Below are 26,799 nucleotides of genomic sequence, written 5' to 3' on the forward strand. Positions count from 1 at the left end.
GGGGCCGGGCTGAGCTCTGTGCGTCTGCGTGTGCGGGGGCGTCCGTCCGTCGGTCTGTCCGCCCGGCGGTCTGTCCCGCGCTCCGTGCGCGCTCCTTCGCCGGACCGCCCAACCAAATGCGCCTTAGCTGCGGAGTCGTGGGCGCAGCCGCCGGGTGGGTTCGACACCCCCCAACCCCGGCTCCGCCCCGCCTCCGGGAGGGCTTGCGCCGCTCCCCGGGAATTGCCCAAGGCCAGCAGGGCTGGCGGGCGGGGGGCTGGCAGCTCCTGCAGCGCTGAGGGCTCGAGTGGGTCCGGGTCGCAGACCATGAATCCCTGACCAAGATCTCGGGCGCCCCCTCCCCCAACTCCTCCTGGAGTCCCCGCAGGCACCGCCCCCGCGCAGAGGTTGCCTGGTCAGGGAGGGCGGGGGAACCGCAGCACCGCATCCGTTTCATTCATGATTTTTTTCCTCTCGGGAGCCCCAGGCCCGGGCGGCGCCAGTACGGCGACCGCCAGAGGGATTCCGGCGAGGCGGTGCGCGCCGAACCCTATGCAGGACGGACAGGCAGACAAATGGGGGTACGGAAAAGCGAGACAATAGGGTCAGAGTTGGAGGGGAGCGGTTGGATAGAGGGGGTGCTGTGGCGCTCCCCGAGTGATGCTCTCATGATACCCACACCTGCACAAGTGGAGTGGTTACATCCGGGGGCGCACGCAGTGCCAGGTGCCCATGACCTGCCCCTGGGGTGGAGGGAGGCACCCTTCTTCCCATCCTTCCCTGTTCAGTCTCTGGGGACCAAGACATCCGTCTGCCGGGCTTCGCCCTTTTGATGCGTCGCGGGGCGCGCACGTACCTGGGCATTCTCGTGGATGTCAGGGGCCCGGACGCACAAAGATGCCCACCATCCCACGTTCTCCAGGCTGGCACCCCGTTGGCTGGAGGTTCCTGACATTCCATCCCGATAGGGTTTTTTGAAGCGTTGGGCTGCACACAGGGCAGGGTCCTAGCTCTTATTTTTACCTGAGGAAACCGAAGAGCACCACCACGCAGCTACCACCCTGGTTCCAGCCACCATCCTCTTTCGCCTGGTTTTCGCCAGTAGCTTCCTTACTGTTCTCCCTGCTTCCACCCTTGGCTCCTTGCAATTGATTCTCTACACAGCAGTCAGAGCGATCCTTTTAAAAAGTAAGTCAGATCACGTTGCTTCTTTACTAGAAATCCTGCAATGGCTCTCCATTTCGTCCAAGTGAAAGCTCAAGTCTCACTAACAGCCTACAAGGCCTCTCATGAGCTGACCCCCTTTTCAGTTGCTAACTTCATTTCTTACCACTTCAGTCACACTGTCCTTTTTAATGCGTCACCGACGTGGCGATCATCCTGTGGCCTCAGGACTTTTGCACTGCTGTTTTCTCTGCCTGAAAACTGCCCCCAGATAGCCACTTGGCTTGTTTTTTAACCTCTTAAACGTGTCACCTCAAAGAGGCCTTCTGTGACCCCCCCCCTCCCATTTTAAATTGCGGGCCCACTTCCCCGATTTTCTCCATGGTAGTCACGATCTTTATTTTGTGTTCCCTGCCCCTGAGGCTCACTGGCCCTTCGCTGCCAGCTCTCATCTCAGTCCTCTGGCATCCAAGTCCTCCAGCCTCACCAGACTACTCTATTCTCTAAACAAACCCCATATTTTTCCATTTCTAGCCTCTGTTCATGCTGCGTTCAGCCTGGAATGCCATCCCCCCATGTCTTACTTAATTTCTAAGGACCAGTTTAAATAATTCCTTCATGGAGTCTTCCCTCATCTTCTCAGGGACACTAGGCCCTCATTCCTTTCTAGTTGCTGTAATATCAGTTCTTTGTCTTTTTTCCCAAGTACACTATGAACTTCTGGGATAGGGCTGGGTCTCCTCTCTCCCTAGTTCCCAGCACAGAAGGGACTAGCAGCACAAATTTGTTGATCAAGAGCAGTGAATAGGTGGTCCTGGCCTGGGCTGGATTAGTCTTATTTCCTAGGAGGGGCACAGATCCCAGCTATTTTATTATCTCCAAGTAGTTTCCTGTGGGGTGAGGGGAAGGATCAAATGCCAGATAACCAGGCCATGAGGCTTGACCTGTGGAAATGCGGGTAGACATGTCAGCTAGTGTTCAAGGACACACTCCCTCTCTGTGAGAGCTTCAATCTCTGTGGGTCAGCGTAAGGCTGATTTTCTCCAGACGGTTTCAGTGCGACAATCCCAGCCACCAGAAACTAGTACTTACTATGTGCTGGGCACCGTTTTGTATGTTCTCAGTGCACTGCTCTATTTAATCTTCATGGCAACTTTGGGAGGTAGGCATTTGATATCTCCATTTTCAGGAGAGGAACCAGAAAGACTAAGTGACTTAATTGAGGTCCTCTAGTTGATATGTGTAAGGGATGTGTGTTTCAAATTCAGACCAACTAATTCCAGATCTTATAGAGAGTAGAGATGTTTTAACAGGGAGGGTCCTGGGGGCTCAGGGAGGTGGGGAGAGGGGCTTAGGCAGCCTCAGCAAAGTCACCCTGGTCTGGATTCTTGCTGAACTCAGCCAAGGAGTCACAGAGGCATGGCACTTCAGAAGGACTGGGAACTTGTAGGTTTCTGTCTATGGTGCCTATGATGTCCCGTGGTGGAAGATGGCCTTGACCTTCATAAAGTCGGTTTCAGAAGGCCAGAGCTGCCTCCCAAATATTCCTAGCTGGGTGCTCTGGGTTCAAGCCTGCCCCAGCTGTCAGATGTGGGTTATGATGAGGAAGAAACATGATGATATTCCTAAAAAGTGAGAGGGGTTCGAAAATGATCTTTCCTCCTTACTTCTTACAGGGAGTTTCTATAATGTACGGATATACATAAACTAGTCTTTTTCACCCCGTGACTGCCCTGTACACCCCCTTATTTAAGAGTTTCCAGTTCTCATAGTCGGTTGAGTGTTGCCCTGGGTGCAGGTAAGGAAGGAAAGCCTAACATTTATTGGGAGCTTTACCAATAAGCCATCCATGTTGCTTCCCTTCATTTTTTCCCTTCATCTGCACAAGTACCTTAGGAGGTAGGTACTGTTATTATCAATAAGGAAACTGGGGCCCAGAGAGGTGCAGGGACTTCTCCATGGCCACAGCGCTCACTAATTAATGGCAGTAATAAGATTCCAACCTATTTGTGACTCTGCACTGAGTGCTAACCCCCTTCCCTAACCTCGTCACCATGGAAAGCAATGCTGTGGAGTTCCTTTCTCTTCTCTGTTGGGGAAGAGAGAGAGAGAGTTCTCTGAAACCCATAGCAATGGCATAGTTGTGGGGCTGGGAGAATTTAGGCTTATTGGGTCATTTTGTGTGACTCATTTACTCTCTCTTGATGGAGGGAGGAAGAGGAGTTTGGGAAAGAGAAAGATGAGGTCTGGTAACCGGAGACTATCTTGCTGGTGGTTTTCGATGGGGAGATTAGAGTCCATTTCTTTTGCTTTTGGCCTCACTTGCAATTCACTCTATTGGTAATGAAATGTTTTGCTTCGGTAAAAATGTTCCCCTATCTGGATTTTGTATTTATTTACTTGCTTATTTATAACCCAGCCCAATCCACAAAGGATTTGTGGTAACTTACCACAGGAGCAGAAACCATACCACAATGTTCAAATATCAATAAGGATAGCGAATCAGGACCAAGGAAAAATGTAAATAAAATTTGAGAGACAAGACCAAGGCTTAATAATTACAGGCTATTTTTAGTGAGTTCTTGTGTGCAAAGGAATGTATGTACATTATTCCATTTAATACTTAAAAGAGCTCTATAAGGTAGATGCTATTATTATCTTTATTTTGAGGTATAGGGAACTGAGGCTTAGAGAGATCAAATATGATGCCCAAAGTCACATAGGTAGTAAGCAGTATAGCCAGTATTTGAATCCAGTTTAATTCGTGAATCCAATGGAACTCGTGCCCTTAACTACCGTCCTGTCCTGCCTCTCCAGCAGACAAAAGACCACAAATTTGCAGACCATGGGGGCCTCTAGAGCAGGGGTCCCCAACCCCCGGGCCATAGACTGGTACCCGTCCGTTGCCTGTTAGGAACTGGGCCACACAGCAGGAGGTGAGTGGCTGTCGAGCAACTGAAGCTTCATCTGTATTTGCAGCCGCTCCCCAGCGCTAGCATCACCACCTTGGCCACACCCCGGGTCATCGGGCATTAGATTCTCATAGGAGCACCCGTCCCTGGTGTCAGAAAGGTTGCTGCTCTAGAGGACTGAGCGTCCAATTTGATTCTGATCTTCTTGGGTGCCCAAAGGAAAGGGAAACAGTCACATAGAACTAATGCCCTCACGTCCTTCAAGTCTTTGCTCCAGCTTCACTTTCTCAATGAGACCTGCCCTGACCACTGTCCTTAATTAATACTGGAGTCTGCCACTTTCTCCTCCCTCCAGCAGTCCTAAGCTCTTTATCTTTTACGATGGCACATTTTACCTTCTAACATATTGGATAATTTCTAAACTATATTATATAGTTTGTATATTATGTGCCTTATATAATCTATAAGTTTTGATAATGCATTCTATATTAATAAACTAATTTACAAATTAATTCATATATCTACTTACTGTGTCCACTGTTTAGTCATCTATCTTCTTCCACGAGAATACAAGGACCACATGGGCAGGCATCTTTGTTTGATATATCCCAAGTGTCACAGACAGCGCCTAGTTTGTAGTTGGTACTCAGTACATTTTTGTTGAACACGAATGATTATTCTAGAGAGGAAGAAACATCAATATATCTGAAGTGGCAGATCTCATATTTTCTTTCTCTTCCCTCCTCTTTTTTTTCTTTTGCGCTTTCTCATTTTCATAAAGAATTTGAGGCAGCTCTAGTACTGAGCTCTCAGAGCAAGTCTTCAAAAGGGTTTTCTGATGGTTGACCCTTAGGGTCCCTGTGGCCGATGACCTTAGTATCATTACAGCGAATGTGCAAACGGGGTTCATGAAACTGGTTATGGTGGGGTCTCTCAACGAAAGCTGGGCATTCTCCCCACACCTAAATCAGCAAAGGTAACCCTTTCAGAGGGTCAAGGAAGTGTCCATGGATTTGGGATTTAGAGCAGAAGCTATGGGGATGTAAATGGGAAAAGAAAAAGCAGAGCTTTTGTGTGAAACAATTGATTTAAAGGGAAAGGACATCCTTGTGTCCTAAGAGCTCATCTCTGGAGTCATATTTCCTGGCTGCAAGCCGAAGAGTGAAAAGCCAAGGACATTAGCAAGGTCTGTCAGGAGAGAACCTGAGCTGAGACCAACTGCTGGGCTGTGTGCAGGTGGGGAGTGTGATGTGATCTTGCTGCAGGAGCCTTTGGGGGCTGCAGACACCGGCCTGTCCGCTCAAGGTGAGGAAGGTACCTGGTTGCTGATGCCAGGAAGAAACATCAGAAACACTTGTCTCAGGAGGAGTGGGAGTCAGAAGTTTGTCTCGCCCATGGTCACTGGTCTGGGCCCCTGTAAAGCAGAGTGATTCAACAGATATTTAATCGAGAGCCTATCGTGAGGTAGCCGCTGATTTAGAAGCTGAGTACACATGAGAGAACAAGACAGCTTCTCTGCTGTCATGGCGCTTAGATTCTAGTGGGGACACACTGCCAATGAACCAGGTTAAAGCAATGAAGAGAAGGATAATTTCAGACAGTGGAAAGCGCAATGAAGAAAAAGAGAGTGGGGTGACGGGGAGAGAAGGTGGAGAGGGGCCATTCGGAGATGACGTTTGAACAGGGCCTTGAGTTACGAGAAGGAACCAGCCATGCAGAGTACGGGGAGAGCACCCCAAGCGGAAGGTTCCCTTCTGGGCACAGCGGGAAGGCCAGAGTGAGAGGAGGCGGGAGAAGAGGGCAGGAGCCAGGCTGCGTGGGCCTTGAAGGCTGTGGAAGAGTTTGGGTTTGATTCTAATGTGCTCGGAAGCTATGGGAGGTTTCTAAGTGGAGAGAATGAAGAGATCTGGGCTTGAACCGAGGGGATCCTAGTGAGCACCAGCATCTTCGAAGCACCGAGGACCTCGGCCTTTCTGCTCTCAAAGGGCCCTGAGTGGCTGTGTAGCCCAGTGCATCCTATGATACCCCAGTCCAGAGGGCGCACGCCGGAAGCCTGTGGCGGAAACCAGACTCCAGAAGGGCTGTTTGGCCTGTGACCAATTCACATTAGTTGCCACCATTAAAAAGCAACTAGGACGTTTCAAGTACAAATCCATATTAAAATAAATAACAGATGATCTGGCAAGTTCAGGCTCACATGCCTACCTGATAGTGACCAATGGAGTTGGGTAGTGGTTCCTCCCCTGAGGCGGCCCATGTCCGGTTTGCCACAGTCCTCACTCTTATCCCCATTACTGAGGACATGTGTTATTTGTCACTTGTCAAGATGCTTGCCCTGTTGTTTTTCCGAAAGGGGAAAGTCACATATTTCCTGTAACATATCTAAAATATCTCTTATTTGACCTCGCTTGCTTCATTTCTCTGGCCTCTGAAAGCATTTGAGCTATGACCCTATCCCTTCCCCCCTGTGAACCACACATTCCTCATTTGTAAAGGGAGGTGTTTGAATACTGTGATTCCAAGGCCCTCTCTAGTTCTGGCTTCCAAGACTCTTCGAGTCTGCACTTCAGAAATGAGTTGTGCTATTGACAATGCTTAATTGTTCTGCAGATGGTTTTTGAGGGATTGCTCACCCTTGACGCTTTTGTCCTTGAATTATGATTTATCTGAGCCCTCGGAAGAAAAATGCCTGTTGTTCTGGGAGTTTATCCTTCATCTTTTGATTCTTTTAAAAAATGAGTGCTTCAAACAATACAGCATAGTTGCAGTTGCTAGGAAGAGAGAGCAGCGGCAGAGGCTGCCTGGAGACCAGGCCATCAGAAAACTCTTGTCTTCCTCCATTCCTCCCTCCCTTCCCCATCGCTCCTTCCCTCCCCTCCCCTCCTCTCCCTTCTCTCCCTCTCCTCTTTTGCTCTCCCCCCCCATCACATTCTATTTTTAGCAAAGATATAATCAATAACTCCTTTAAAAAGACCAATCTTAATCACCAATTGAGTTTAGGTTGCCCTGAATCCAAAGGATTATTTCTTAAGACCACTCCCCGCCCAACCAAACAAATTCTTAGCAAATAACCTCCTTCCTGGGTTTTAGTTCTGGTTCTGCCACTAGATAATCATTTGACCTTGGGCAAGTCATTTATTTGTCCTCTGGGCCTCAGTTTCCTCATCTGTAAAGCAGAAGGGTAGAGGGAATGCTTGGACGCTCTTGTGTGCATTTACTTTTAGCCCTAATATTTTAGAAGGAGACCAGTGATTTAGAGAATAAGGTAGCACCAGCAGGCAAAGTCTCTATGGCTCTCCTTCCACATCAGCAGGCCCCTGGAGCCTTTGAAGCCATAATATTTTGCTGTAGGTCTTTGGCTGGCTGTCCTCAGGCTCTCTTCTGGCTATTTAATCAGTGGTAAAGGAAGGATTTCTATCCACACTTCTCAGATGTGATGTACCCCGGGTATCTTATTTTTTTGCTAGTACTTACTTTGAGCATCGTTCCTTTGTTGTAGAAAGGGCCAGTGACAGGGCCTAAATGTCTCTGATTATTTGTTCTTCAAGTCCAGTCTCAGACTCTGCCGGTTCTCAGCCTAAGGGATGATTGTGATGATTTAAGTAGCAAGTGCGCCCTCTGGTGACTTATGTAAAAATTGCAGAAAGGCTCAGCCATTCAACAAATACTACTCCCTGAATTTAAACCCTGCCTCTGCCTAACACTCAAAGAAGGACAAAAGAAATGGGCATAAATGCCCTGCAAAGTAATATACAGTCTACAAATGGGAAGCTTGTATTTGCACTCTCAGAGCCAACTTTTTCCTACTTGGCTTGCTCACCCCTTGCCCCTCAGTTCTTGACTTAGCAGTTGAGGGTAGAGGATATGTGCTGAACACTGCCATCCTCCAGGTACACCTGTTTCTCAGTGCGGCAGTGCAATTGGTTATTGCAAGAGGTCATCGGCTCTCAGTGGTTGGAGATGTAGAAGCAGAGATCATAGGAGTCTTTCTTGGGAATGCTAGACAAGGGTAGAGATGAGTTAAGATTCACTTATTCAAATGATCGAATACTTATTGAGTACCTACTATGTCCTAGAAACTTCGTATGTGATAAGGAGTACAAATTATGAACAAAACAAAGTCCTCGTTTTATGAGCTTATATTTTATTGAGGGGAGACAACCCCCAATGTTCTTTGCTAGTCAAAGGTTCTACGATTCATCAATTCCAAACAATGCTAGCTTGGTTTGACAAAAAATTATAACGGTGATTTTGATCAGGGACTTGGGGCCCTATCAGAGTGCAAGCAATTGCACATCACCCGGACAGGCAGCACCCCCACCATTCACAGCTGTTTTGGTTCATGAAAGTGGAATCTGAGGGAGGCTGGTTCAAGGTCTTCACTGTCCAAGGTACAATCGGTCCTAGGTATAGCATGTAGATGAGAGGGGAGAGAGGATTAGATACAGGCATCAGGAGTTGCATTTGTTCATAAGTTGCCAGAGCTGGAAAGCATCTTAGAGATGATCTCTTCTAATATCTTCATTTTAGAGATGAAGCGGAGAGCTGGAGAGAAATGTCCTGCCTGAAGTCACAATTAATGATCATTAGCAAATTGGAATTAAAAATTGAATTTGTATGTATAGATAACGAGAACAAGCACATAACAAGTAAGTGTAAGTAGTGTGATTCCAATTTAGATCAAAAATCATAGGTAGGTTATGTTTTAGAGGTGAGATTGCAAAGGCTTAAAAAGTTTTTGGCATTCAGTAGTCCTTTCTGCATCACTCAATAAATCAATCAGTGCAATATCCCCCAGTGTGAAATATTCTACTTTCAAAATGCAATGAGGCAGCCAGGTCCCTGGATTTTTGTAATATTTGTCTCCTGGATATCCAGAGTACTTGCCACTTCTTGATCATCAAGTCAAATTAGTATGATGTCATCAATATAGTGGACCAATATGATATTTTCTGGAACGTTCAGATGATCCATGTCTTTTCAGAATATTTCGTGACAGTATAATTGTTGCATACTCTTGCTCGTCCCACTTGACGCTAACTTCTGATCTGCTTCCTGATGGCTACTAAAAATAATGCATTTGCCAAATCAAGAGCAACACTACATAGCAGAGGCCATGTTACTATGTTCTAGTAAAGATGCCAAATCTAGCACAGCAGCTGCACTTGGTACTACTGCTTGGTATATGTCAGAAGTCCACTGTCATCTGCCACATTCATCTGCTTTTTACAAGTGCCAGAGTTGTGAATTAAATGGACATATGATCGAGACAACCAGCCTTACATCATTTAAGTCTTCGAAGGCAGTACCAATCTCTGCCATTCCAGCTCCCCACCTCCCCCCCACCACCACCACCTCCCCACGAATGCAGTGCTGTTTTTCATTTATTATTTCGGCTGGAAGGAGGAATAGTGTCAAGGACTTCCACCCGATCCTTCATACTACAGTAGTTTTACCTCCATAGGTCAAGGAACCGATACGGGGCTTTTGCTAACTGCTAGGTAAGGCCATTCCAATTATATCCCGAAGAGCTGGAAAGATGACTTAACAGTTGGTGTGTGGACCCAGATGTTTCACTGTGAGATGGATCTGGCCCAGGACTCCATTTATTACTTGACTCCCATGTGGCCCTTTTCTAACAGGGGACAATGATGGGCTTTGGGCCCCTGGGTCTCTGTGTCAGCTCAGACTCTGTAAATAACAGCCCTCGAAAGATCTAGGTATTCCCTTTTACTCAAATACTGGCACCGGAGTTACCCCCAAACTAGAGGATTCACTACTATACACATTTACTGTGGTATTTCAGGGTACTTCCCCAAAGGGACTCAGCCTTTCTTTCTTAAAAAAGTATTATAGGTTCTCTTTAAGGTTATTATTTTGAAACAATTTCAAACTTACAGAAAAGTTGCAAGAGCAGTACAAAGAAATCTTGTGTGCCCTCTCCCAGAAACCCTATTCAAGTTTCATCATGAATGCCCTTTGTATGGAGGGACCTAGAGGTTATTATGCTGAGTGAAATAAGTCAGACAGAGAAAGAAAAATACCAGATGATTTCACTTATATATGGAATCTAAGGAACAAAAAGAACAAACTAATCAAAAATAGACTCACAAATATAGTGGACAATTTGGTGATGGACAGAGCGGAGGAGTGTTGGGGGGGGCAAGGAGAATGGGGTGAAGGGTTAAAGAAGTACAAATTAGTAGTTGATAGATGGTCACGGGGATGGGGAGCACGGCATAAGGAATACAGTCAGCATTAATATGTTGGCTAGGTGGAGGGTCAGGGGAGGGAGGGAGCAACTGGGGGAATCGTTTTATGAACTATATAGATGTCTAACCAATGGACTGGATACTTGAAACTAATGAAAATAAATTAATTTTTAGAAAAGAATGTCCTTTATAGCAAAAAGGTCTCGTCAAGGATGACATGTCTCATTCTCATGTCATGTCTCTATGGTCTCCTTCAACCTCCAGCAGCTCCTTTGTCTTTTTCACTTTCATGATTTGGTATTTTTTTTAAAGATCACAGGCCAGTCATTTGGTAGAATGTCCACTGACATGACTTTGTCCAATACTTCCACATGGTTACACTTAGGTTATACGTTTCGGCCAGAATACCACAGAAGTGATGCCGCGTCCTTCTCATTGCAGCCTTGCGTGATACGGTTTCGTCCAATCAAAAACGGTGTCCAACATGTTTCTCCACTGTAGTTACTTTTATCCCTTTTGTAAATAGTAAGGATTTTGTGGAAGAAATACTTGGAGGTGTATTAAATTTTATCCCTCATCTCATTTTAATCCAATTTTTAATCTAGTTTTTAGCATCCATGGATAGTTCTTGCCTGAATTCATTATTACTCCAATGGTTGCTAAATGTTGATTTCCTAATTCTACCAATTTCCAGTTGGTTTTCTACTCTAAGGAAACACTTTGTCTTCTCCCTGTTTATTATTTTTTTCATTTATATATTTATGTCATTGCGGGCTCATCGATTCCTATTATTCAAAGACTTGTAATCTGGTAGTATCATTATTTTGATGCTCATTCGTCCTAGAGTTTTCCAGTGAGAGTCTCTTTAAGCTGTTTTCTGTGTTTGTTTTACAGGTCCCCATCATTCTTTGAGTACTTCCTTATTTTCTAGAAGACTTTTCCAGTCACCTTGTTCTTTTCCTGCCCTAGTCCTGAAATCAGCCATCCCCCCAACCAAAGAGCCTTACTTTCTTTAAATAGAGAATGGTATTAAAAACTAAGATCTATTAGAGTGTTACTGTTTCCAGCCTCCACCCCCACCCAAGTTGTCAGAGCTAGAATAATATATATATTTGTGTGTACATGTGTGTGCATGTGTATCTGTGTCCATATGTATATACATACAGATAAATATGGATATTTTTGTATCTATATGTATATGTTGAAAACCATTAGCTTACACCTATACTTCCAATTCCAATCTAATGCCAATCCAACAGGGTTCACAGCTTTCCCTGTATTTATTTGCTTTTGCCTTTCTCAACTGAAAGAAATCTGGCTCCCATTATGCTCAATATATTTACTTACTTGCTGGAGCCCTCTGAATATGATCAATAACCTGACCCCAGGAGGCCAGCGCTCTGCTTGGCCACCCTCCTCCTGCAGGCCCCGATCCAGCTGGTCTGCGTCGAGCCCCTGCTCTGACATCCTTGCATGGGCTCATCGGCTTCCCTTTCAGTTGATGGATTCTGGGTCTGAGACCTGGCTCAGGTCTAAAAACTGGGTAAAGCATCCTGACACCGTTGAGGTGGCTGACCTCAATCTTCTGCTCATTCATTCTTGATTTCTTTTGATTATGTATCTGAAGTGATATCTTTGATATCTGTAAATCTTTATTGCCCTGAGGAATACTGTGCTCATTTTCCATCTCCATGGAGTCGTCCAGGTCAGGACCCCAGGCTGCTGTTCTGACGTTGCTGCCCATTGTGATGACTGAGATCATCTTGCCTCTGATGATGAATGCTGCCATTTGGCCTCTGCCACTCCAGAATCCTATCACTTTTATTGAGACCAAGGAGCCCAGCTCTCTAATGGTATCTCCTACTACCAGCTCCAGCCTGCTGAGGACAGCCACCACTGAGCTTCTCACCCAAGCCGACACCTCCCTCATTGTTTATTCCTTTTCACCTCCATAGAGGTAGCATCCTCTGGGCTGTTCTGAGGAGCAGAGCCTGAAATGGAGATTCCTGTGCAAGTAATTAGTTCATCGGTGTTCAGCAGAAATCTATAAGAAAGTGAGGCGAGCAGAATAGGGAAGGGGCAAAGCTAATGGAAATAGTTTCAGGTACTCCAGTCTTATCTTGATCTTGAGCATAAACTGTATCATGGAGTCTGTCCCATTCTTGAGGCAAGAAAGAAGTGCTTTTGTAACTTCCCCCTCAGTCAAGTATCTTAGGATGAGATGGTTCCATTCACCCAAAGACAAGCTTCTGGAGAAGTTTGCAGGTTTGAGCCATTATCAATGGCAACTGCACTAGCTGGTGAATGGACAAATGGCATCAAAACTACAAAAGGAGTCTCAGGGGATATGGACAACAATGTCTGCTATACCCAAAGGGGCCTCAACCCTAGTTGACTTTGAATCTGTTTATTTTGTGTCTGCATCATGAGAACTGACCATGGCTGGAGAAAGAATCCACTGAATGGTATCACTTGAAAAATGACCAACAGACTCAAACGCATCCTTACTACTGCTAGGCAACTATGGTACATTTCCCTAGTCCATTCACGTCTTGCTCCCCTACAGGACCATTCCATGACTTCCTCTTTCCTTAAGCCCCCAACGCCTTCTCCATCATCCTCACTGTCAACTGATGACCTTAACTGGAACAATAGAAACAATCAGAAGAGAAATTCTTTAAAGCTCCAATTCTACATCTATTACCTATCAGCATCTTTACCCATGTCCCTTTTCTTCCCTTCTGTTACTGTAGGCGAACCATCACTATTCCTACCAAGGCTAATGCCATGTGGTAGGAGGGTGGAGGGTTGGAGGATGAAGCCCCACTCAAATGGCATGGCTGGCCAAGCAGGGGCCATTCTTAACCAAGTCTAAGGGCTGTACTACCCAGAGCTGGGAGGGAGGAGGGAGCTTTCTCATCTGCTGGTACCTTCTACTGGCTGAACCAAGGAATCCTATGAATTTAGTCAGCAGAAGGTAGCCTCCTGGGGTGCAGCGAAGGGCGGAGAACTGGTTGAGGTGGGGGCAAATAGTAAATAGCCAGCACAAATGCAATCTGTATACCGATGATTTCCACTTTTTTTTTTAAACACCTACAGCATCTGGTCTTCCTAGGTGGTCTCCCATCCAAGTACTAACCAGGCCCAACTCTGCTTAGCTTCCGAGATCAGACGAGATCGGGCCCATTCAGAGTGGCATGGCTATAGTCAATTTCCACATTTTTATCTCCCCAAGAACCTCTTAATCCCAGACTCATACCTACTTGCCTATTGTATTAGTTAATCTATTGCTACATAACGAATTACCATGAATTTAGAGGCTTAAAACAACACACATTTATTGTCTCATTTTCTGGGGTAAGGCGTCAGGGCTTAGCTTACCTGGATCCTCTGCACAGAGTCTCACAAGGCTGCCATTAAGGCACATGTAATCTTTTGTATGTGATTGTATTTGGCCCCAAGGGTTTCACCTAACGATCATGGACCTGAGTTTATAAAATGGTGGAGATTTGCGATCTGAGGGCATGTCATTCCCTGCTTGGTGGAACAGAGACCACAAAGGGGAAGAGTTTTAGGTGCTGATTACTCTTAGCGTCAGATGTTCTTCAGCCTGGATTGAACCTGCACACATCAGTACTGTTGTGAGGACTGCTGAGGCCGTGACTTTTGGGCAGTTTCAATTTGTCTTCCTGGGGAGGGGGGCGGGGCGGCATGATTGAAACAGATGACCATATCACTACCATGGCAGTCGTGTTGGTGAAAATTTACAGTGAGGACAAGGTCCTGGACTGTTCTGCTCTCTGCTTACAGAGGTCCACAGGGAACTGCAGGGAGAAGAAGAGACCTCCCCGTGGTGTGACTGCTGCCGTCATCTGATTGTGAGACAAGTATGCTCATTCTTCACACGCATTTGCTGCGATGCTGAACCTCAGATTTTCCATAAGAGGGAGCTGAGAGAATAAGTCTATGGGCAAACGAGAGGAACGTATCGGTTATGAAAATGGTCCTGATTTTTCATTTCACTTGTTAGGGATGCAGGGGGTCTTACACACCTGGATGGACAGGTCCCACAGTTTGGCAGAAATGTGGGCATTTTTTGTTTTGTTTTTCTCTTCTGGCAACTAGAGAGAACAATGTCTAATCAATTTTCCAGACCCTCTGACACTTAATATTGAGGCTTCTACTTACCTTTCCATCCTCATTAACTACTTGTCTCTTATTTTCTGGCATCATTCTCCAAAACCCCACCCATGAAAGACGTAGTTAATGGATCCCAGAATCTTGTCACGCTGAGTCTGGCTGGAGCTGGAGAATTGTTCTGAAGACAGCACTCCACAGACTTTTCCAATCAATGGGTACCTGATACTTATTAATCAACTGATGACTGGACAGAAATGGCTGTCCACCCAGCAGAAAGTGCAATGTGGCGTCGGTCTAAATTCCATGCAGTCTCTGAGTAATGGACGACAGGGCACCGTAGGTCTGAATAAAAACATCATGGCTTTGATACTAGTCTGTGTGTGTGGCTGGCTGGCTCGCAAATCCTTCAGTGTCCACGTTTTGAACTACAGCCTTTCTCTTTTCGCTGGTGAGAGATCCCACTTTCCTAAAAAGGGTAATGGTTTGTGAATAAACCCGAGACAAGCAGAATGCCACTCACCCTGTCTCTAGTGATTGGTCCGGGGGTCATGTGACCCAAGCAGGACCAGCGAGCATTATCCACTGACAGTTTTCTAACTGGAGTTGGTAAAGATGTTTTCTTCTCACAAGGAACCTCTGGGGAAGATGAGGGGAAAACTGTTTATCTCTAGAGATCAAGGTTCTGAGAGCTATTCCTACCTGTTTCAGGAAACTTGAAAAAAAATGATATGGCCTTTAATATAATATTGAATGTCAACTGTAATTGGAAAATACTTGAAAAATCTTTTAGTCATTTAAAAATGAGTTGTTGGATTTCTCGTTATGAAGTTATAAGAGTTCTTTATATATTCTGGATATGAGTCATTTGATAAATCTATGTTTACAGCACAAACAAAAATGCTATAACCAATGCAGTTTGTGTTTCTGACAAAACCTGTCTCCACGTGAGCTGTATGCATACCTAGGGGATAAAAGGCGAAGCAGTGCCCCAGGGGGCAGAAATCTTGGTCTTAATTTTAAGCCTCGTATCTGGCTTAACTAGGACCTCACCTTTGTTCTTCTCTCTTTCTGTCTCTTTAGTTGCATGTTTAATTTCTGAGTTGCAGTGGGCTTTTTTCTCATGGTCACTTTTATTCCCTGAGCTCCTGCTTTCAGTTTTTTTCTCTGTGATTTTCACATGTCAACTCACATGTATAACAAGCTCCTACAAAATCTATATTAGTTTAATAAACTTTAATTTTGATATCTATGGGGATTTGTCTGATTGTTCATCAGATAGCAGAAAGCTAAAATGTAATTTGATAATAATAATAATAGCAGTTAACACTTATGCATTACTAGCAGTGTTCTAATCACCTTATATACGAATACATTTAATTCTCTAACAACTTTCTGAGCTATTAGAAACCTATGAGTTGTATATCTGTGCTGTTATCTTCTGTTATTCAATAAAGTTAGATTTAGTCAGTTTAAAGGACAATTTTTATCTTTAGAGTTTGTCCTTTTCATATTTTTCTAATAAGCTTCATTCAACGAAAATTTACATATCTTCAAATGCACCCATTTTATGTGTATGATGTGTACTCAAAATGAGTTTTGACAAATCTAGACATCTGTGTAGTCACCACTGCCAGTTGTGATATAGAACTTTTCTATGACCCACCCCCCAGATTTCTCATGCTTTCTTGCAAGCAATCTCCCAACCTCACCCGTTGCCCAGACAACCGCTGATCTGTATTCTGTCACGGAAGAGTAGTTTTTCCTTACTTAAAGTGGACTATTGCACTATGTAATCTTTTGTGTCCTGTTTATTGTTGTTGTTGTTGTTGTATGTATTCATATTTCATTCTTTTTATTGCTGAATTGTACTCCATTGTGTGAATATACCAAAATTTGTTTATCCACTCACCCGTCGTTGAATATTTGGATTGTTTCACGTATTTGGAAATTGTGCATAAAGCTACTTTGAACATTTGCGAATTAGTCTGTGTGTGTATACATATTTTTAATTTCTCTTCTGTTGTTAGAATCAACCAATGAGCGGCTGGGTGATAAAGAATTTGGCTGACTTTTGTCTCTTATTCCTGGGAGAAACTTCCAAACCCCTGGAGTTTTCAGCATGATAGGAGTGTGTTTGTTATTGGGCCTTTTGGACCACACCTAATAGTTTACAACTCTTGGTGGGCCCTAGATAATTTATGCTAACTAGATGACTCAGAATGGAAGCTGGCCATGCTGAAAAGACCAATCATATACTAAGAGGGTTGGAACTTTGAGTCCTGGGGAGAGGAGGGATCTGGAGATTGGGTTCAACTACATGGCAGTGAATCAATCAATCATGCCTATATAATGTAACTCCAGTAAAAACACTGGATTCTGAAGCTGAAGTTGCTTCCCTAGTTGGCAATACTCTGCATATTGTCATACACTGGTGTGCCAGAAGGGCGATACATTCCTGAGGATGATTCATGTTTAGGACGGTCCCGGACCTCATCCTAGGTGCCTTTCCTTCTGGCTGTTTCCGATTTGTATTCTTTTGCTATAATAATACTGTAATCATAAATATAGTGCTTTCCTTAGTTTTGTGAGTCATTCTAGGGAATCATTTAACCTGAGGGGACAGTGCAAACCACCGAATTTATGGCCAGCTGGTCAGAAGCGAGGTTGGCCAGGGGTCTCCCGAACTTGCAGCTGATGTCTAAAGTGAAGGCAGTCTTGTGAGGCCTGTGCCCTTTACCTGTGAACCTTTAGCTTGATTCCAGATAGTTGGTGTCAGAAGTCATTGCAGAGGTTCATGCTTGTGTATTCTGTCAGGATGTTGTTGAGAATGTTGAGTTATGAGAGTGTCCTGGGACAGAGTACACTGTGATTCTGGTACAAAGTACAATTGCAGTTCTCTTGGGAAGTTGGCCTATTTATACATATGAATGTGTGACTGACAAGACTTGGTCTTCATGTTGGCTGCTAGAAAACTCAGGGCCCTAAGGGGTTTGCATGATTGGCACTTCAGTCTCATTTCTGGCATCATTTTGTCCCCGGCCCTGAGTGTCTTTCTTTTATTGTTGCCCCATGTTTAATTTATACTGTCATGGATAACCCAGGTATCATCTGAGACCTTGCATTCTTATCTCACCTCTGTCTCCAGAATCTGGTTTATAACTGATCTCTTTTTTTCTCTAGTATATCTTCCCAGAGGGAAGGTCATCTGACTTGATATCTACATATCCACACACACACACGCACACACAGGAAACTCTCCCTTCCCCTCACATATCTATCCACATTATTTGTAAGTGTGGTGTAGACCTCATTGGAAGTCTACATGGGAAGAAGTCATATATTACATTGCATAAACAAATAGTCCCCATAAATGAGATTATTATACATTTCTGTTTTAAAGTACCCTTTTTAGCTCTTCCCTCACTAGAAGTTTCACTGGCCCTTTGCCTTCCATGTACCCAGCCAGCCGTTGGTCATCTTGCTAGTTCCTCTCTTTCTCTTTCTTCTCTTTTCTTTACTTCTTTCTCATGAACTAAAATAAATTTGTTACATTTTCTCAGTTGCCTGATCTATAGAAGGCACTCAACTTGTTTCTGGATTGCTCTCAGAGGGAATTGATCCTCTGTGGCAGGAGAGAAAGTCAAGAGCCTTCTATCCAGCCTTCTTGCTCTCAGTTGCATTTCTATATTCCAGCGATGAAATCGGAAAATGAAGTAAAAAAATATTGTGTGCAATGGCATCAGAAAACACAAAATACTAATTTGGCAAAAGATGTGCAAGACTCGTAGAGTACAAACTACAAAAAGTTGCTGAGAAAAATTAAAGAATACCTAAATAAATAGAAAGATGTACCATGTTTATGAATTCAAAGACTCTCTATTCTAAGATATCAATTATTCCCAAAATTAATTAATAGATTCAACACAATCACAGTCAAAATTTCATCAGGATTTTTGTAGCAATTGCAAAGTTTATTCTAAAATTTATATGCAAGTGCAAAAGACTCAGATAGCTAAAATAATCCTGAAAAAATAAAAGTTAGAGGACATACACTACCTGATTTTAAGACTTACCACAAAGCTACAGTCACCAGAACAATAATGGGTGATGATTTAAGAATACACCAGAGATCAGCAAACTTACTTTGTTAAGGGCTAGATAGTAAATTTTTTAGTCTTTGTTGCCATATAGTCTCTGTTACAGCTACTCAACTCTGCTGCTGTAGTATGAAAGTAGCCACAGACAATATGTAAATAAATAGGCATGACTATGTTCCAATAAAACTTTATTTATAAAAACAGGAAGTGAATCGGATTTGGCCCACAGACTGACTCCTGGACTAGAATAAAAGAACAGGTCAGAATGTCCAGAAATATTGCCATGCTTATAAGGATAGTTTTTGACACAAGGGCTGAATGATTCAATGGTGAGGGAGGGTCAGGAATGTCTTTTCACCAAGTGTGGTCAAACAATTGGAAACTATATGGGAAAAAAAATGAACCTTGACCCCCTACCTCAAAATGCACAAAAATGAGTTTGAAATGGCTCATATATTTAAATATAATTTTTCTTTTTTGTATAAAGCAAAAATTATAGCACTGTTAGAAAACATTGGAGACTACCTTTGTTTTGGAGGGAGTAGGCAAAGATTTCTTAGAATGCATAAAGTGCTAACCATAAAAGAAAAAAATTAATAAATTATATTTTATTAAAAAACTCGAGCTCATCGAATATACTTCAAAAATGAATACGTAAGTCCCAGACTGGGAGAAAAATATTTGCAATACATAAATTTGACAAATGATTTTTATTTAGAATATATAATAAACATAGAATAAAGAATGCCAGCAAATCAGTGTAAAGAGATAAACCGCCCAATAAAAACCGATAGCAGATTTGAACAGAGACATCAAAAAAAGATATATAAATCCGAATAGCATGTGAAAAGATGTATCTTCTTTTGGGGAAAAGGTTGATGTGTTTCAGGTATATGTGAGATAGGTATATCATGTGAGGGAGAAGCTTGACTTTGCTTTACTACCTTTATTTGGAAATAACTATGGTTTAATGAGGTGTTTATGGGTGCCAAGTCGACAAGGGGTAGACTGTGATGGGTTTGAACCTTGGCTAGGCTGAACTGTGTTCTCAGAATTCCTTCTCCTTCCATGTATGTTTCAGTTAGAGTGGGCATCAAGAGACATTTTACACAAGATTTGGCAGTTGGAAATGGAGCAGCAGCCACATTGTTTTTATGCGTGAAAGATCAGTACCAGGTCACCAGGGTACATTTTTGCCTTTGTTAGCACATCCCATTGGTGTGAGGCAGTATCTGGGCCTGCAGCTGTTCCACCTTCCCTTGGATCCACCTTCGGTGTCTCTGATTCCTGGCCCACGTGTGTGTTTAGCTCCAAGATGAAGAAGGGAGCCAACTTCTCCTGTAAAACTCCCATATCATCAAAACCGCAGGCATTGAGAGGAACTGTCATGAGTTCTGGTCAGTTCTCATGGAATTTAGCTCACGCTCCTGGGTGCAAGCTTGCCCTGCAGACTTCAAACATCAGACAGACAACGGCCTTACAGAGACAGTTTATATATATGTGTGTGTGTATATGTGTGTGTGTGTGTGTGTATGTATATATATACACACACACAGACATACACTTACACAATTATATATAGAAACTTCTATAAGTACCTCTTCCCTGACTGAACCCTGCTTGATACAGAATCACTACATGAAACTGCTTCCTGAAGTCTCCCTGGTTTCCTGAGGAAGGCTTCCTCCACTTTTCCTCATCTCAGTTACGTCCTCCAAAGCCCTCTGGAGAACCAACTTAAGGGTTTGCTGCAGCTGCCACTGCTGTCTAAAGGAGCCAACAAAAAAGTAAATGATAGGGTTGGCACTGCTGTTAAGACTAGACAGGATAATCCCTGTCTTTCTAAGAAAATATGAGAACATACTATAACGATCTTGAATTCAGTACAACAGAAACCACTTGAAGCCAAAAGGCAGGCCACAGAGGAGGAAGACCAGCACCATGAGCATGATGGTCACATACAGCCTGGTCAGCTGCACCCACTGGGAGCTACACAGCAATCTGGTCAGCAGGGCCAGGCTGGACCCAGAGAGAAGCACAAATAAGAAAATCAGCCACATGACAGTGATGAAATCAAACAATGGACACCAATCATCGTGAAAATCTCTAATCAGGAAGCCACAGTAATTCCCTTTCAGGATGCTCAGCAGCAGGGACAGGGCCCAGAGCAGAGCACACGTGACAGCTGACATGTGTCTGGACCGGTGGCAGCGGTACCAGATGGGCCACAGGACAGACAGGCAGCACTCCGTGTTGATGATGCTGAGAAAGCTCAGGCCTGTGACGAGGACAAAGATGACACAGTGATGAAAAAGCTGGGGATGTAAATGAAGACAGAATGGAAGTAGTTGATGAGTGCATTCAGGGAACGTATGATCTGACAGCAGAGGAAGAGGAAGTTGGTTCCCGCCAGGTTGAGGATATAGACGGAGAAGGCGTTTCTCTGCAAGCGGAAGCCCAGGAGCCAGCGCACAATGGTGTTTCCTGCCAGCCCAACCAGGGCAATGATGATGACGGGAGGGGCTGGGATCAAGGTCACCGTGTCACATTTACTGGTGTGAGTTTGGCCACTTCCATTACCTGGTGTGAGTTTAGTCCCCCAGGCTATGACAGTTGTAGCTGTGCTCAGAATCCATCCACTGGTGACCCTAGGAATAGAACAAGACTTGAGAACCTGCTGTGTGATCACTGATTCTCAAGCCCACCCTGCTCAATGGGAATTGCTATCCCATGTTACAGAGGAGGGAGATGGAGGCTTACGGAGATTAGATAATTTTTGAACATTGCACAGTCTTGGAGTCCTGGAACCTGGATTCAAACCCAATTCTATCTGACTTTGGAGCCTGGGCTCTCTCTACTGCAACACAAACTGGCTACTGATGTGGGAATGTTCTGAAGTCCCGTCATGGCCCTTCACCGCCCCCCACTTACTGTCCACAGAATTTCCTGAATGAAATAAATGTCTAGGATAGAATCTGACAGAACAGGAGATGGCTCTGGGTACAAATATCACTCTATCTTGGGCTAGAAATTTCCCTTCAGCTGCAAGAAGTCAGGAAGACACAGAGATGACCACGGGCCACCCTCATGACTAAGAGACCATGTTTCAGAGATATGAGGGGAATATGATCTCTTGCTAGGACAGGAGTGAGGATGGCTGGGCCAGGTGGGCTCAAAATGGCTTAGTGCATCAGTTTTATAAAGACTGAAGCACTGTTTATAAACCCAGTTTCTAGCTGTGTGGGGCACACGGTGTTTCTCAATAAGTATTTATTCAATGAGGAAGTCCTAGCCACAGCAGTCAGACAAGAAAAAGAAATAAAAGCACCCAAATTGGAAAGGAAAAAGTAAAACTGTCATTTGCAGATGACAGGATACTATATATAGAGAACCCTAAAGATTCCACCAAAAAACTTTTAGAACTGAAAAAATGAATTCAATAGAGTAGTAGGATACAAAATTAATATTCAGAAATTTGTTGCATTTTTATACACCAATAGTGAACTTTCAGAAAAAGAAATTAAGAAAACAGTCTCATTTACAATTGCGTAATAAATACCTAGGAATAAATTTAACCAAGAAAATCAAAGACCTGTACTTGGAAAATTATAAGACATTGAAGAAAGAAATTGAAGAAGATACAAATAAATGCAAGCATATACCATGCTCATGAATAGGAAGAATTAGCATCGTTAAAATATTCATACTAACCAAAGCAATCTATAGATGCAATCTCTATCAAAATACCAATGGCATTTTTCATAGAACTTGAATGAATAATCCTAATAAAATTTATATGAAACCACAGAAGACCCAAAAGCCAAAGCAATCTTGAGAAAGAAGAACAAATTGGAGGTATGATGCTACCTGATATCAAAAGATACAACAAGGTACAGGCATGGTACTGGCATAAAACAGCATGGTACTGGCATAAAAACAGTCACATTGGTCAATGTAACAGAATAGAGAGCCCAGAAATAAAACTATGCCTATATGGTCGTTTAATCTATGACAAAGGAGGCAAGGATATACAATAGGGTAAAGATAGTCTCTTCAATAAATGGTGTTGAAAAAATTGAACAGATGCATGCAAAAGAATGAAGATGTATCACCTTCTTATACCATTTACAAAGATAAACTCAAAATGGGTTAAAGACTTAAACGTAAGACCCGAAACCATAAAACTCCCAGAAGAAAACAAAGATGGCAGTCAAAATTGTATTAAAAAAAAGAAAAAAAAGAGGAAAAAAACCTAACATAAGCAAACTCCAGAAACACAGAGAGGAAGAAAAGCCAATCAAATAAGGGGCAAGGAGATGTGGGTAAAATCCAATTAGGAGCAGATAGCAGAATCCAGGAACCCTTTCCTGCCTCAGAAACATAGCCATTGCTGCTAATTCAGAGGACTCACATGGACAGGAGGCCTCCAAGTGGAAAAAGGAGGCATCCTCCTCCTGGACTGCAGAGAGGAACCAAGGACAGAATCATCCATTGTGTGTTCCTTTAGAAAGACAAGCTCCCACAACCATGATTGGCCAGAAAAGAATGTGGGAGGAACCTTAGAGCCTCTGCTATCCTCACTTACGTTACTTAACAGTTAGTAAATCTATTTCTAGCATGCATGTATGTATTTTTCTTATCAAACTAGAAAGTTCACAAATACTATGTCAAGCCTGTCGTTGTTCGCTATTGCATTGCCAGCATTTAACACATGACCATCTATTGTCGTATTGCCATTTAACACAGGATTAAGATGCCTACAAAGTCAAAGGGATTTCTCGAGCTCTTACCATGAATAAAGGGCTCAACACCAACCCTGGTCTCCTGGAGCCCTGTCTGAGGATTTCCCATTGTTCTCCACTGCATCATTCAGACACAAACTCTCCTTTCTGAGGAGCTCTTGAAAATCTTTATGTGAACTCAGAATGTGAGGGACAAGTAGGGGTTGCAGAGACCGCTCCCCAATTACCATTCTCCTCTTATGTCACATAACAATTCTGAGCATTTTACAGCAGAGAAAGGACCCTATTTCCCAAGTCCCTTGATACTGATGGCACCACGTTACTAGGCACTGGCCAATGGGAGGCGAGCAGAAGAGATGTAAAGGTCAGGCCTTTAATAGAAGCAGCATGGCTTCCCCTTCCCTTCTTTCCCTCCCGGCTGAATGCTGATGTAGCCTGGAGCCACGTAGGACCACAAGGATGACGGCGCCTCTCTAGGGATAGGGAGCAGTGAGTTGGAAGGAGAGTTTGTGTCTGAATGCCTTGGAGCCTCCAGTCCAGGTCTAATGAGCTTTCTCTCTTGTTTAAGCCATTATTGCCATGCGTCTCCATTAGAGGAGCCAAACTTATAAAGAATATGTTTTCCTTTTTAAAGTCATGTTACAAGTGCAAGGCATTTTTGATGAGTGTGGGTGATTGCTCTATAAAAATGACACTAGAGAAATGGTGCAAGCAGAAGGAAAAATAACTGATGAAGACGAGATGAGAAATGATTCGATGACACTGAGATAGAGAAAAACTGTGAAAAAACTGTGAAGAGGACAAGGAGATATGAGGGATAGTCTCCACTTGCCCTGAGGACCTCCTTTCCATCCTTCTGTATTCTGTTTGGCATCCCAAGAGGGTGACTTCTATTTATCTCATCCATGGGATCCTGTCTCTCTGCTTTCTGGTTGAATTGAACTACCAGGAGACTGGAGGGCAGGCAAAGAGAGATTTGGACTTTACATCCCCTGGCTGTCTCCCTGCTGGGCTGTGTGTTGGCAATGGCAGTGCTTCTCTATGTGTCTGGTGGTCCTTTCCTACTGCTACCACTATGGCTATGATTATACTCTCTCTGGGTAACTGCTCCTTAGCTGGTAAAGGTATGCCTCGAGGTGGAAACAGTGCTTCACTACTGCTTGCCTTATGGTGCTTCACCATGCATTGTCACTTTCTCTTAAACCTACTCATCTTTGCAAATAGTCACCACATGAACCACACCTCATTTATCCCAGTTTGTCCACTCCTAGGACTCTGCCACATGCTCAAGAGAAAAGAACTTTAAAAAGCCAGTAAAACAATGAAGGCTGGATTAAGAGCAGTTCCACTCTGGGAAGCCAAGCCTGCATTTTATCCTGCTCCCTAAATTAATGTAAGAGGCAACATTCACTCCATGATAATAGATTTGAATGGTTGGAAGGAAGGGGAGAATATAGGGAGATGGATCAGAAGGTGAGAAAAGTGAGAAAGGTTCTGGTTGACTGTAATTGCATCTCCCACAGTCAGAGCTGCTGCATGCTATGCCAGAAGAGGGCTTCATGTCTCTTGTCTATTCCTGGGGTGCACATGACCCTGCATGTGGCCCCCATGATGGAAACATGTGTTGGGAACTTGGAGCAAAAACCATAACTGGTTTTGGAAATAAGGCAGTTCTTGGTATATATTCTTACCTCTCTTCCATTCTTCTGGCCAGAGGTGGAGAGCTGACCTGTACTGAAGGGGAGAGCCTTTCTGGGATTGGGTGATGCCAAAGGACACTTCTCTGTCCTCTAAATTGAGAGACGTGTGCAGGAGCTGCAGTGAAAGCTGGTGACCAAGCAAGGTTTCTCAAGATGCTGGACAGACCTTGCAATTTCTTGTGCAGGGACTGTGGGCAATTCAGATAACAGAGCTGTTTGACACATGATCTCTCACCAACATGTTTTTCAGCATTTGCCCCACTTCTACTCACTATCAGCCTCTCCCATCCTACCCTATCCGGTCCACCTCCCAGTGCGTAATCGTTGTTGTAGAGCTTAGCGTTGACAACTGCGAGCCTGGGGAGCAATGTCAAGCAATGTGAGTGTGCACTGTGAGGCTTTGTAATGAAGGAATCAAGTCTACCATAGGGTAATTGAAAGTTCTCCATGGCCTGAACCCACTTTTTGTTTTAATTATCATAGCAGTAATGTATTCATGTCTATAATTTCTTTCCAAGTGATAGAGAAGTATATACAAGGTGACAGTCTCCCTGAATCCCAATCTCCGAAGGTCACCATTTGTTACACTTTACATTCTGATTTTGTTTATTTTATTAGCTCTGAACGGTAAACTTCAGCATTAACGAGTGGATCAATTGGCTTCCATTATAAAACGTAAAGCATTCAGCCCACATAACGTCTTCTTTCCCCCTGCACTTCATGAAATTTTACAACTTATTTTCATTTGGTGTAAATATTAAAAATTTATGTCTTATCTCCTATGTCTTCCTTTCATGTACTTCATGCTCCAGTCAAATGAAGTTATTGTTATTTTTTTAAAAATGTCATTTCAAATATTCAGAACATTTCTTCAGTGGATTAAGTCAGTCAATATTTAATAAGGACCTTGTTATGGGCTGAATTGTGTCCCACCAAAATCCATATGTGAAGTCCTAACTCCCAGGACCTCAGAATATAGCTATTTGGAGATAGAGTCTTTAAAGAGGTAATTAAGTTAAAATGAGTTATTTAGGGTGAGCACTAATCAAACATGACTGGTATCCTTCTAAAAAGGGGAGATTAGGACACAGACATACAGAGAGAAGACCACGTGAAGAAATAGGAGGAAGACACAGTCTCTAAACCTAAAAGAGAGGCCTTGGAAGATACCAACCCTCCCAACACCTTGATCCCAGAATCGTAGTCTCCGAAATTGTGAGAAAATAAATTTCTGTTGCTTAAGCTACCCCGTCTGTGGTATTCTGTTATGGCAGCCCTGGCAGACTAATGCAGGCCTACTGTGTCCTGGGCACTATTTCAGGCCGTGGAGTTTTAGTATGAACAGCAAGCATAAGCTAGACCATGGCTTTCTGGGGATTATCCTCAAAGGTCTGAACGAGCTTTCTCAGAAAGTACATACAGACTGAAAAGGAAAGAGCTCTGAAGGGGTCTTCATTCATTCAAAATCTGGAGGAGGAGTTGGAGCCAGCAAACTGTATGTGGGGAAACTAATCAATGGAACAAAAGTCTCAGAATTAGACACAAATGCTTATGGGAATTTAATACATGACAAAGATTGTATGTTAAAGTAGTGGGCAAAACGTGAAATATTCAGGGAATGGAATTGGGAAAACTGGTAGCTATTGAAACAAAATAAAATTTGAAACATGCTTTACATAAGAAGATAAGTCCAAATATACTAAATACTTAAAAATAAATAATGAAAATATACTAATACCTGAAGAAACCATAGGAAAATTCTTTTTTTACTCAAAGTTGGGAAAGACTTTCAAAGTATAGCATGAAATTGAGAAGGCATTAAAAATTAATAAGAAAATAAAAATAAAAAGTAA

General features: G+C 43.5%; 1 protein-coding gene and 1 pseudogene across 1 annotated transcript in view; both read right to left on the reverse strand.

The window, feature by feature from the left end:
* Window positions 1-13,357: 13,357 nt before the first annotated feature.
* Window positions 13,358-13,476, reverse strand: LOC112476738 (annotated as a pseudogene).
* A 6,662-nt stretch (window positions 13,477-20,138) lies between these two features.
* The window catches only part of LOC102888640 (mas-related G-protein coupled receptor member X2-like), a 10,277-nt gene continuing 3,616 nt past the window's right edge, over window positions 20,139-26,799 (reverse strand). The window contains 2 exon segments of the mRNA XM_015586342.1: window positions 20,139-20,791; window positions 20,794-21,084. Of these exon segments, the coding sequence (XP_015441828.1) occupies window positions 20,139-20,791; window positions 20,794-21,084 (944 nt within the window).

This window comes from Pteropus alecto, unplaced genomic scaffold (genome assembly GCF_000325575.1).
Source record: "Pteropus alecto unplaced genomic scaffold, ASM32557v1 scaffold71, whole genome shotgun sequence".
NCBI lineage: Eukaryota > Metazoa > Chordata > Mammalia > Chiroptera > Pteropodidae > Pteropus > Pteropus alecto.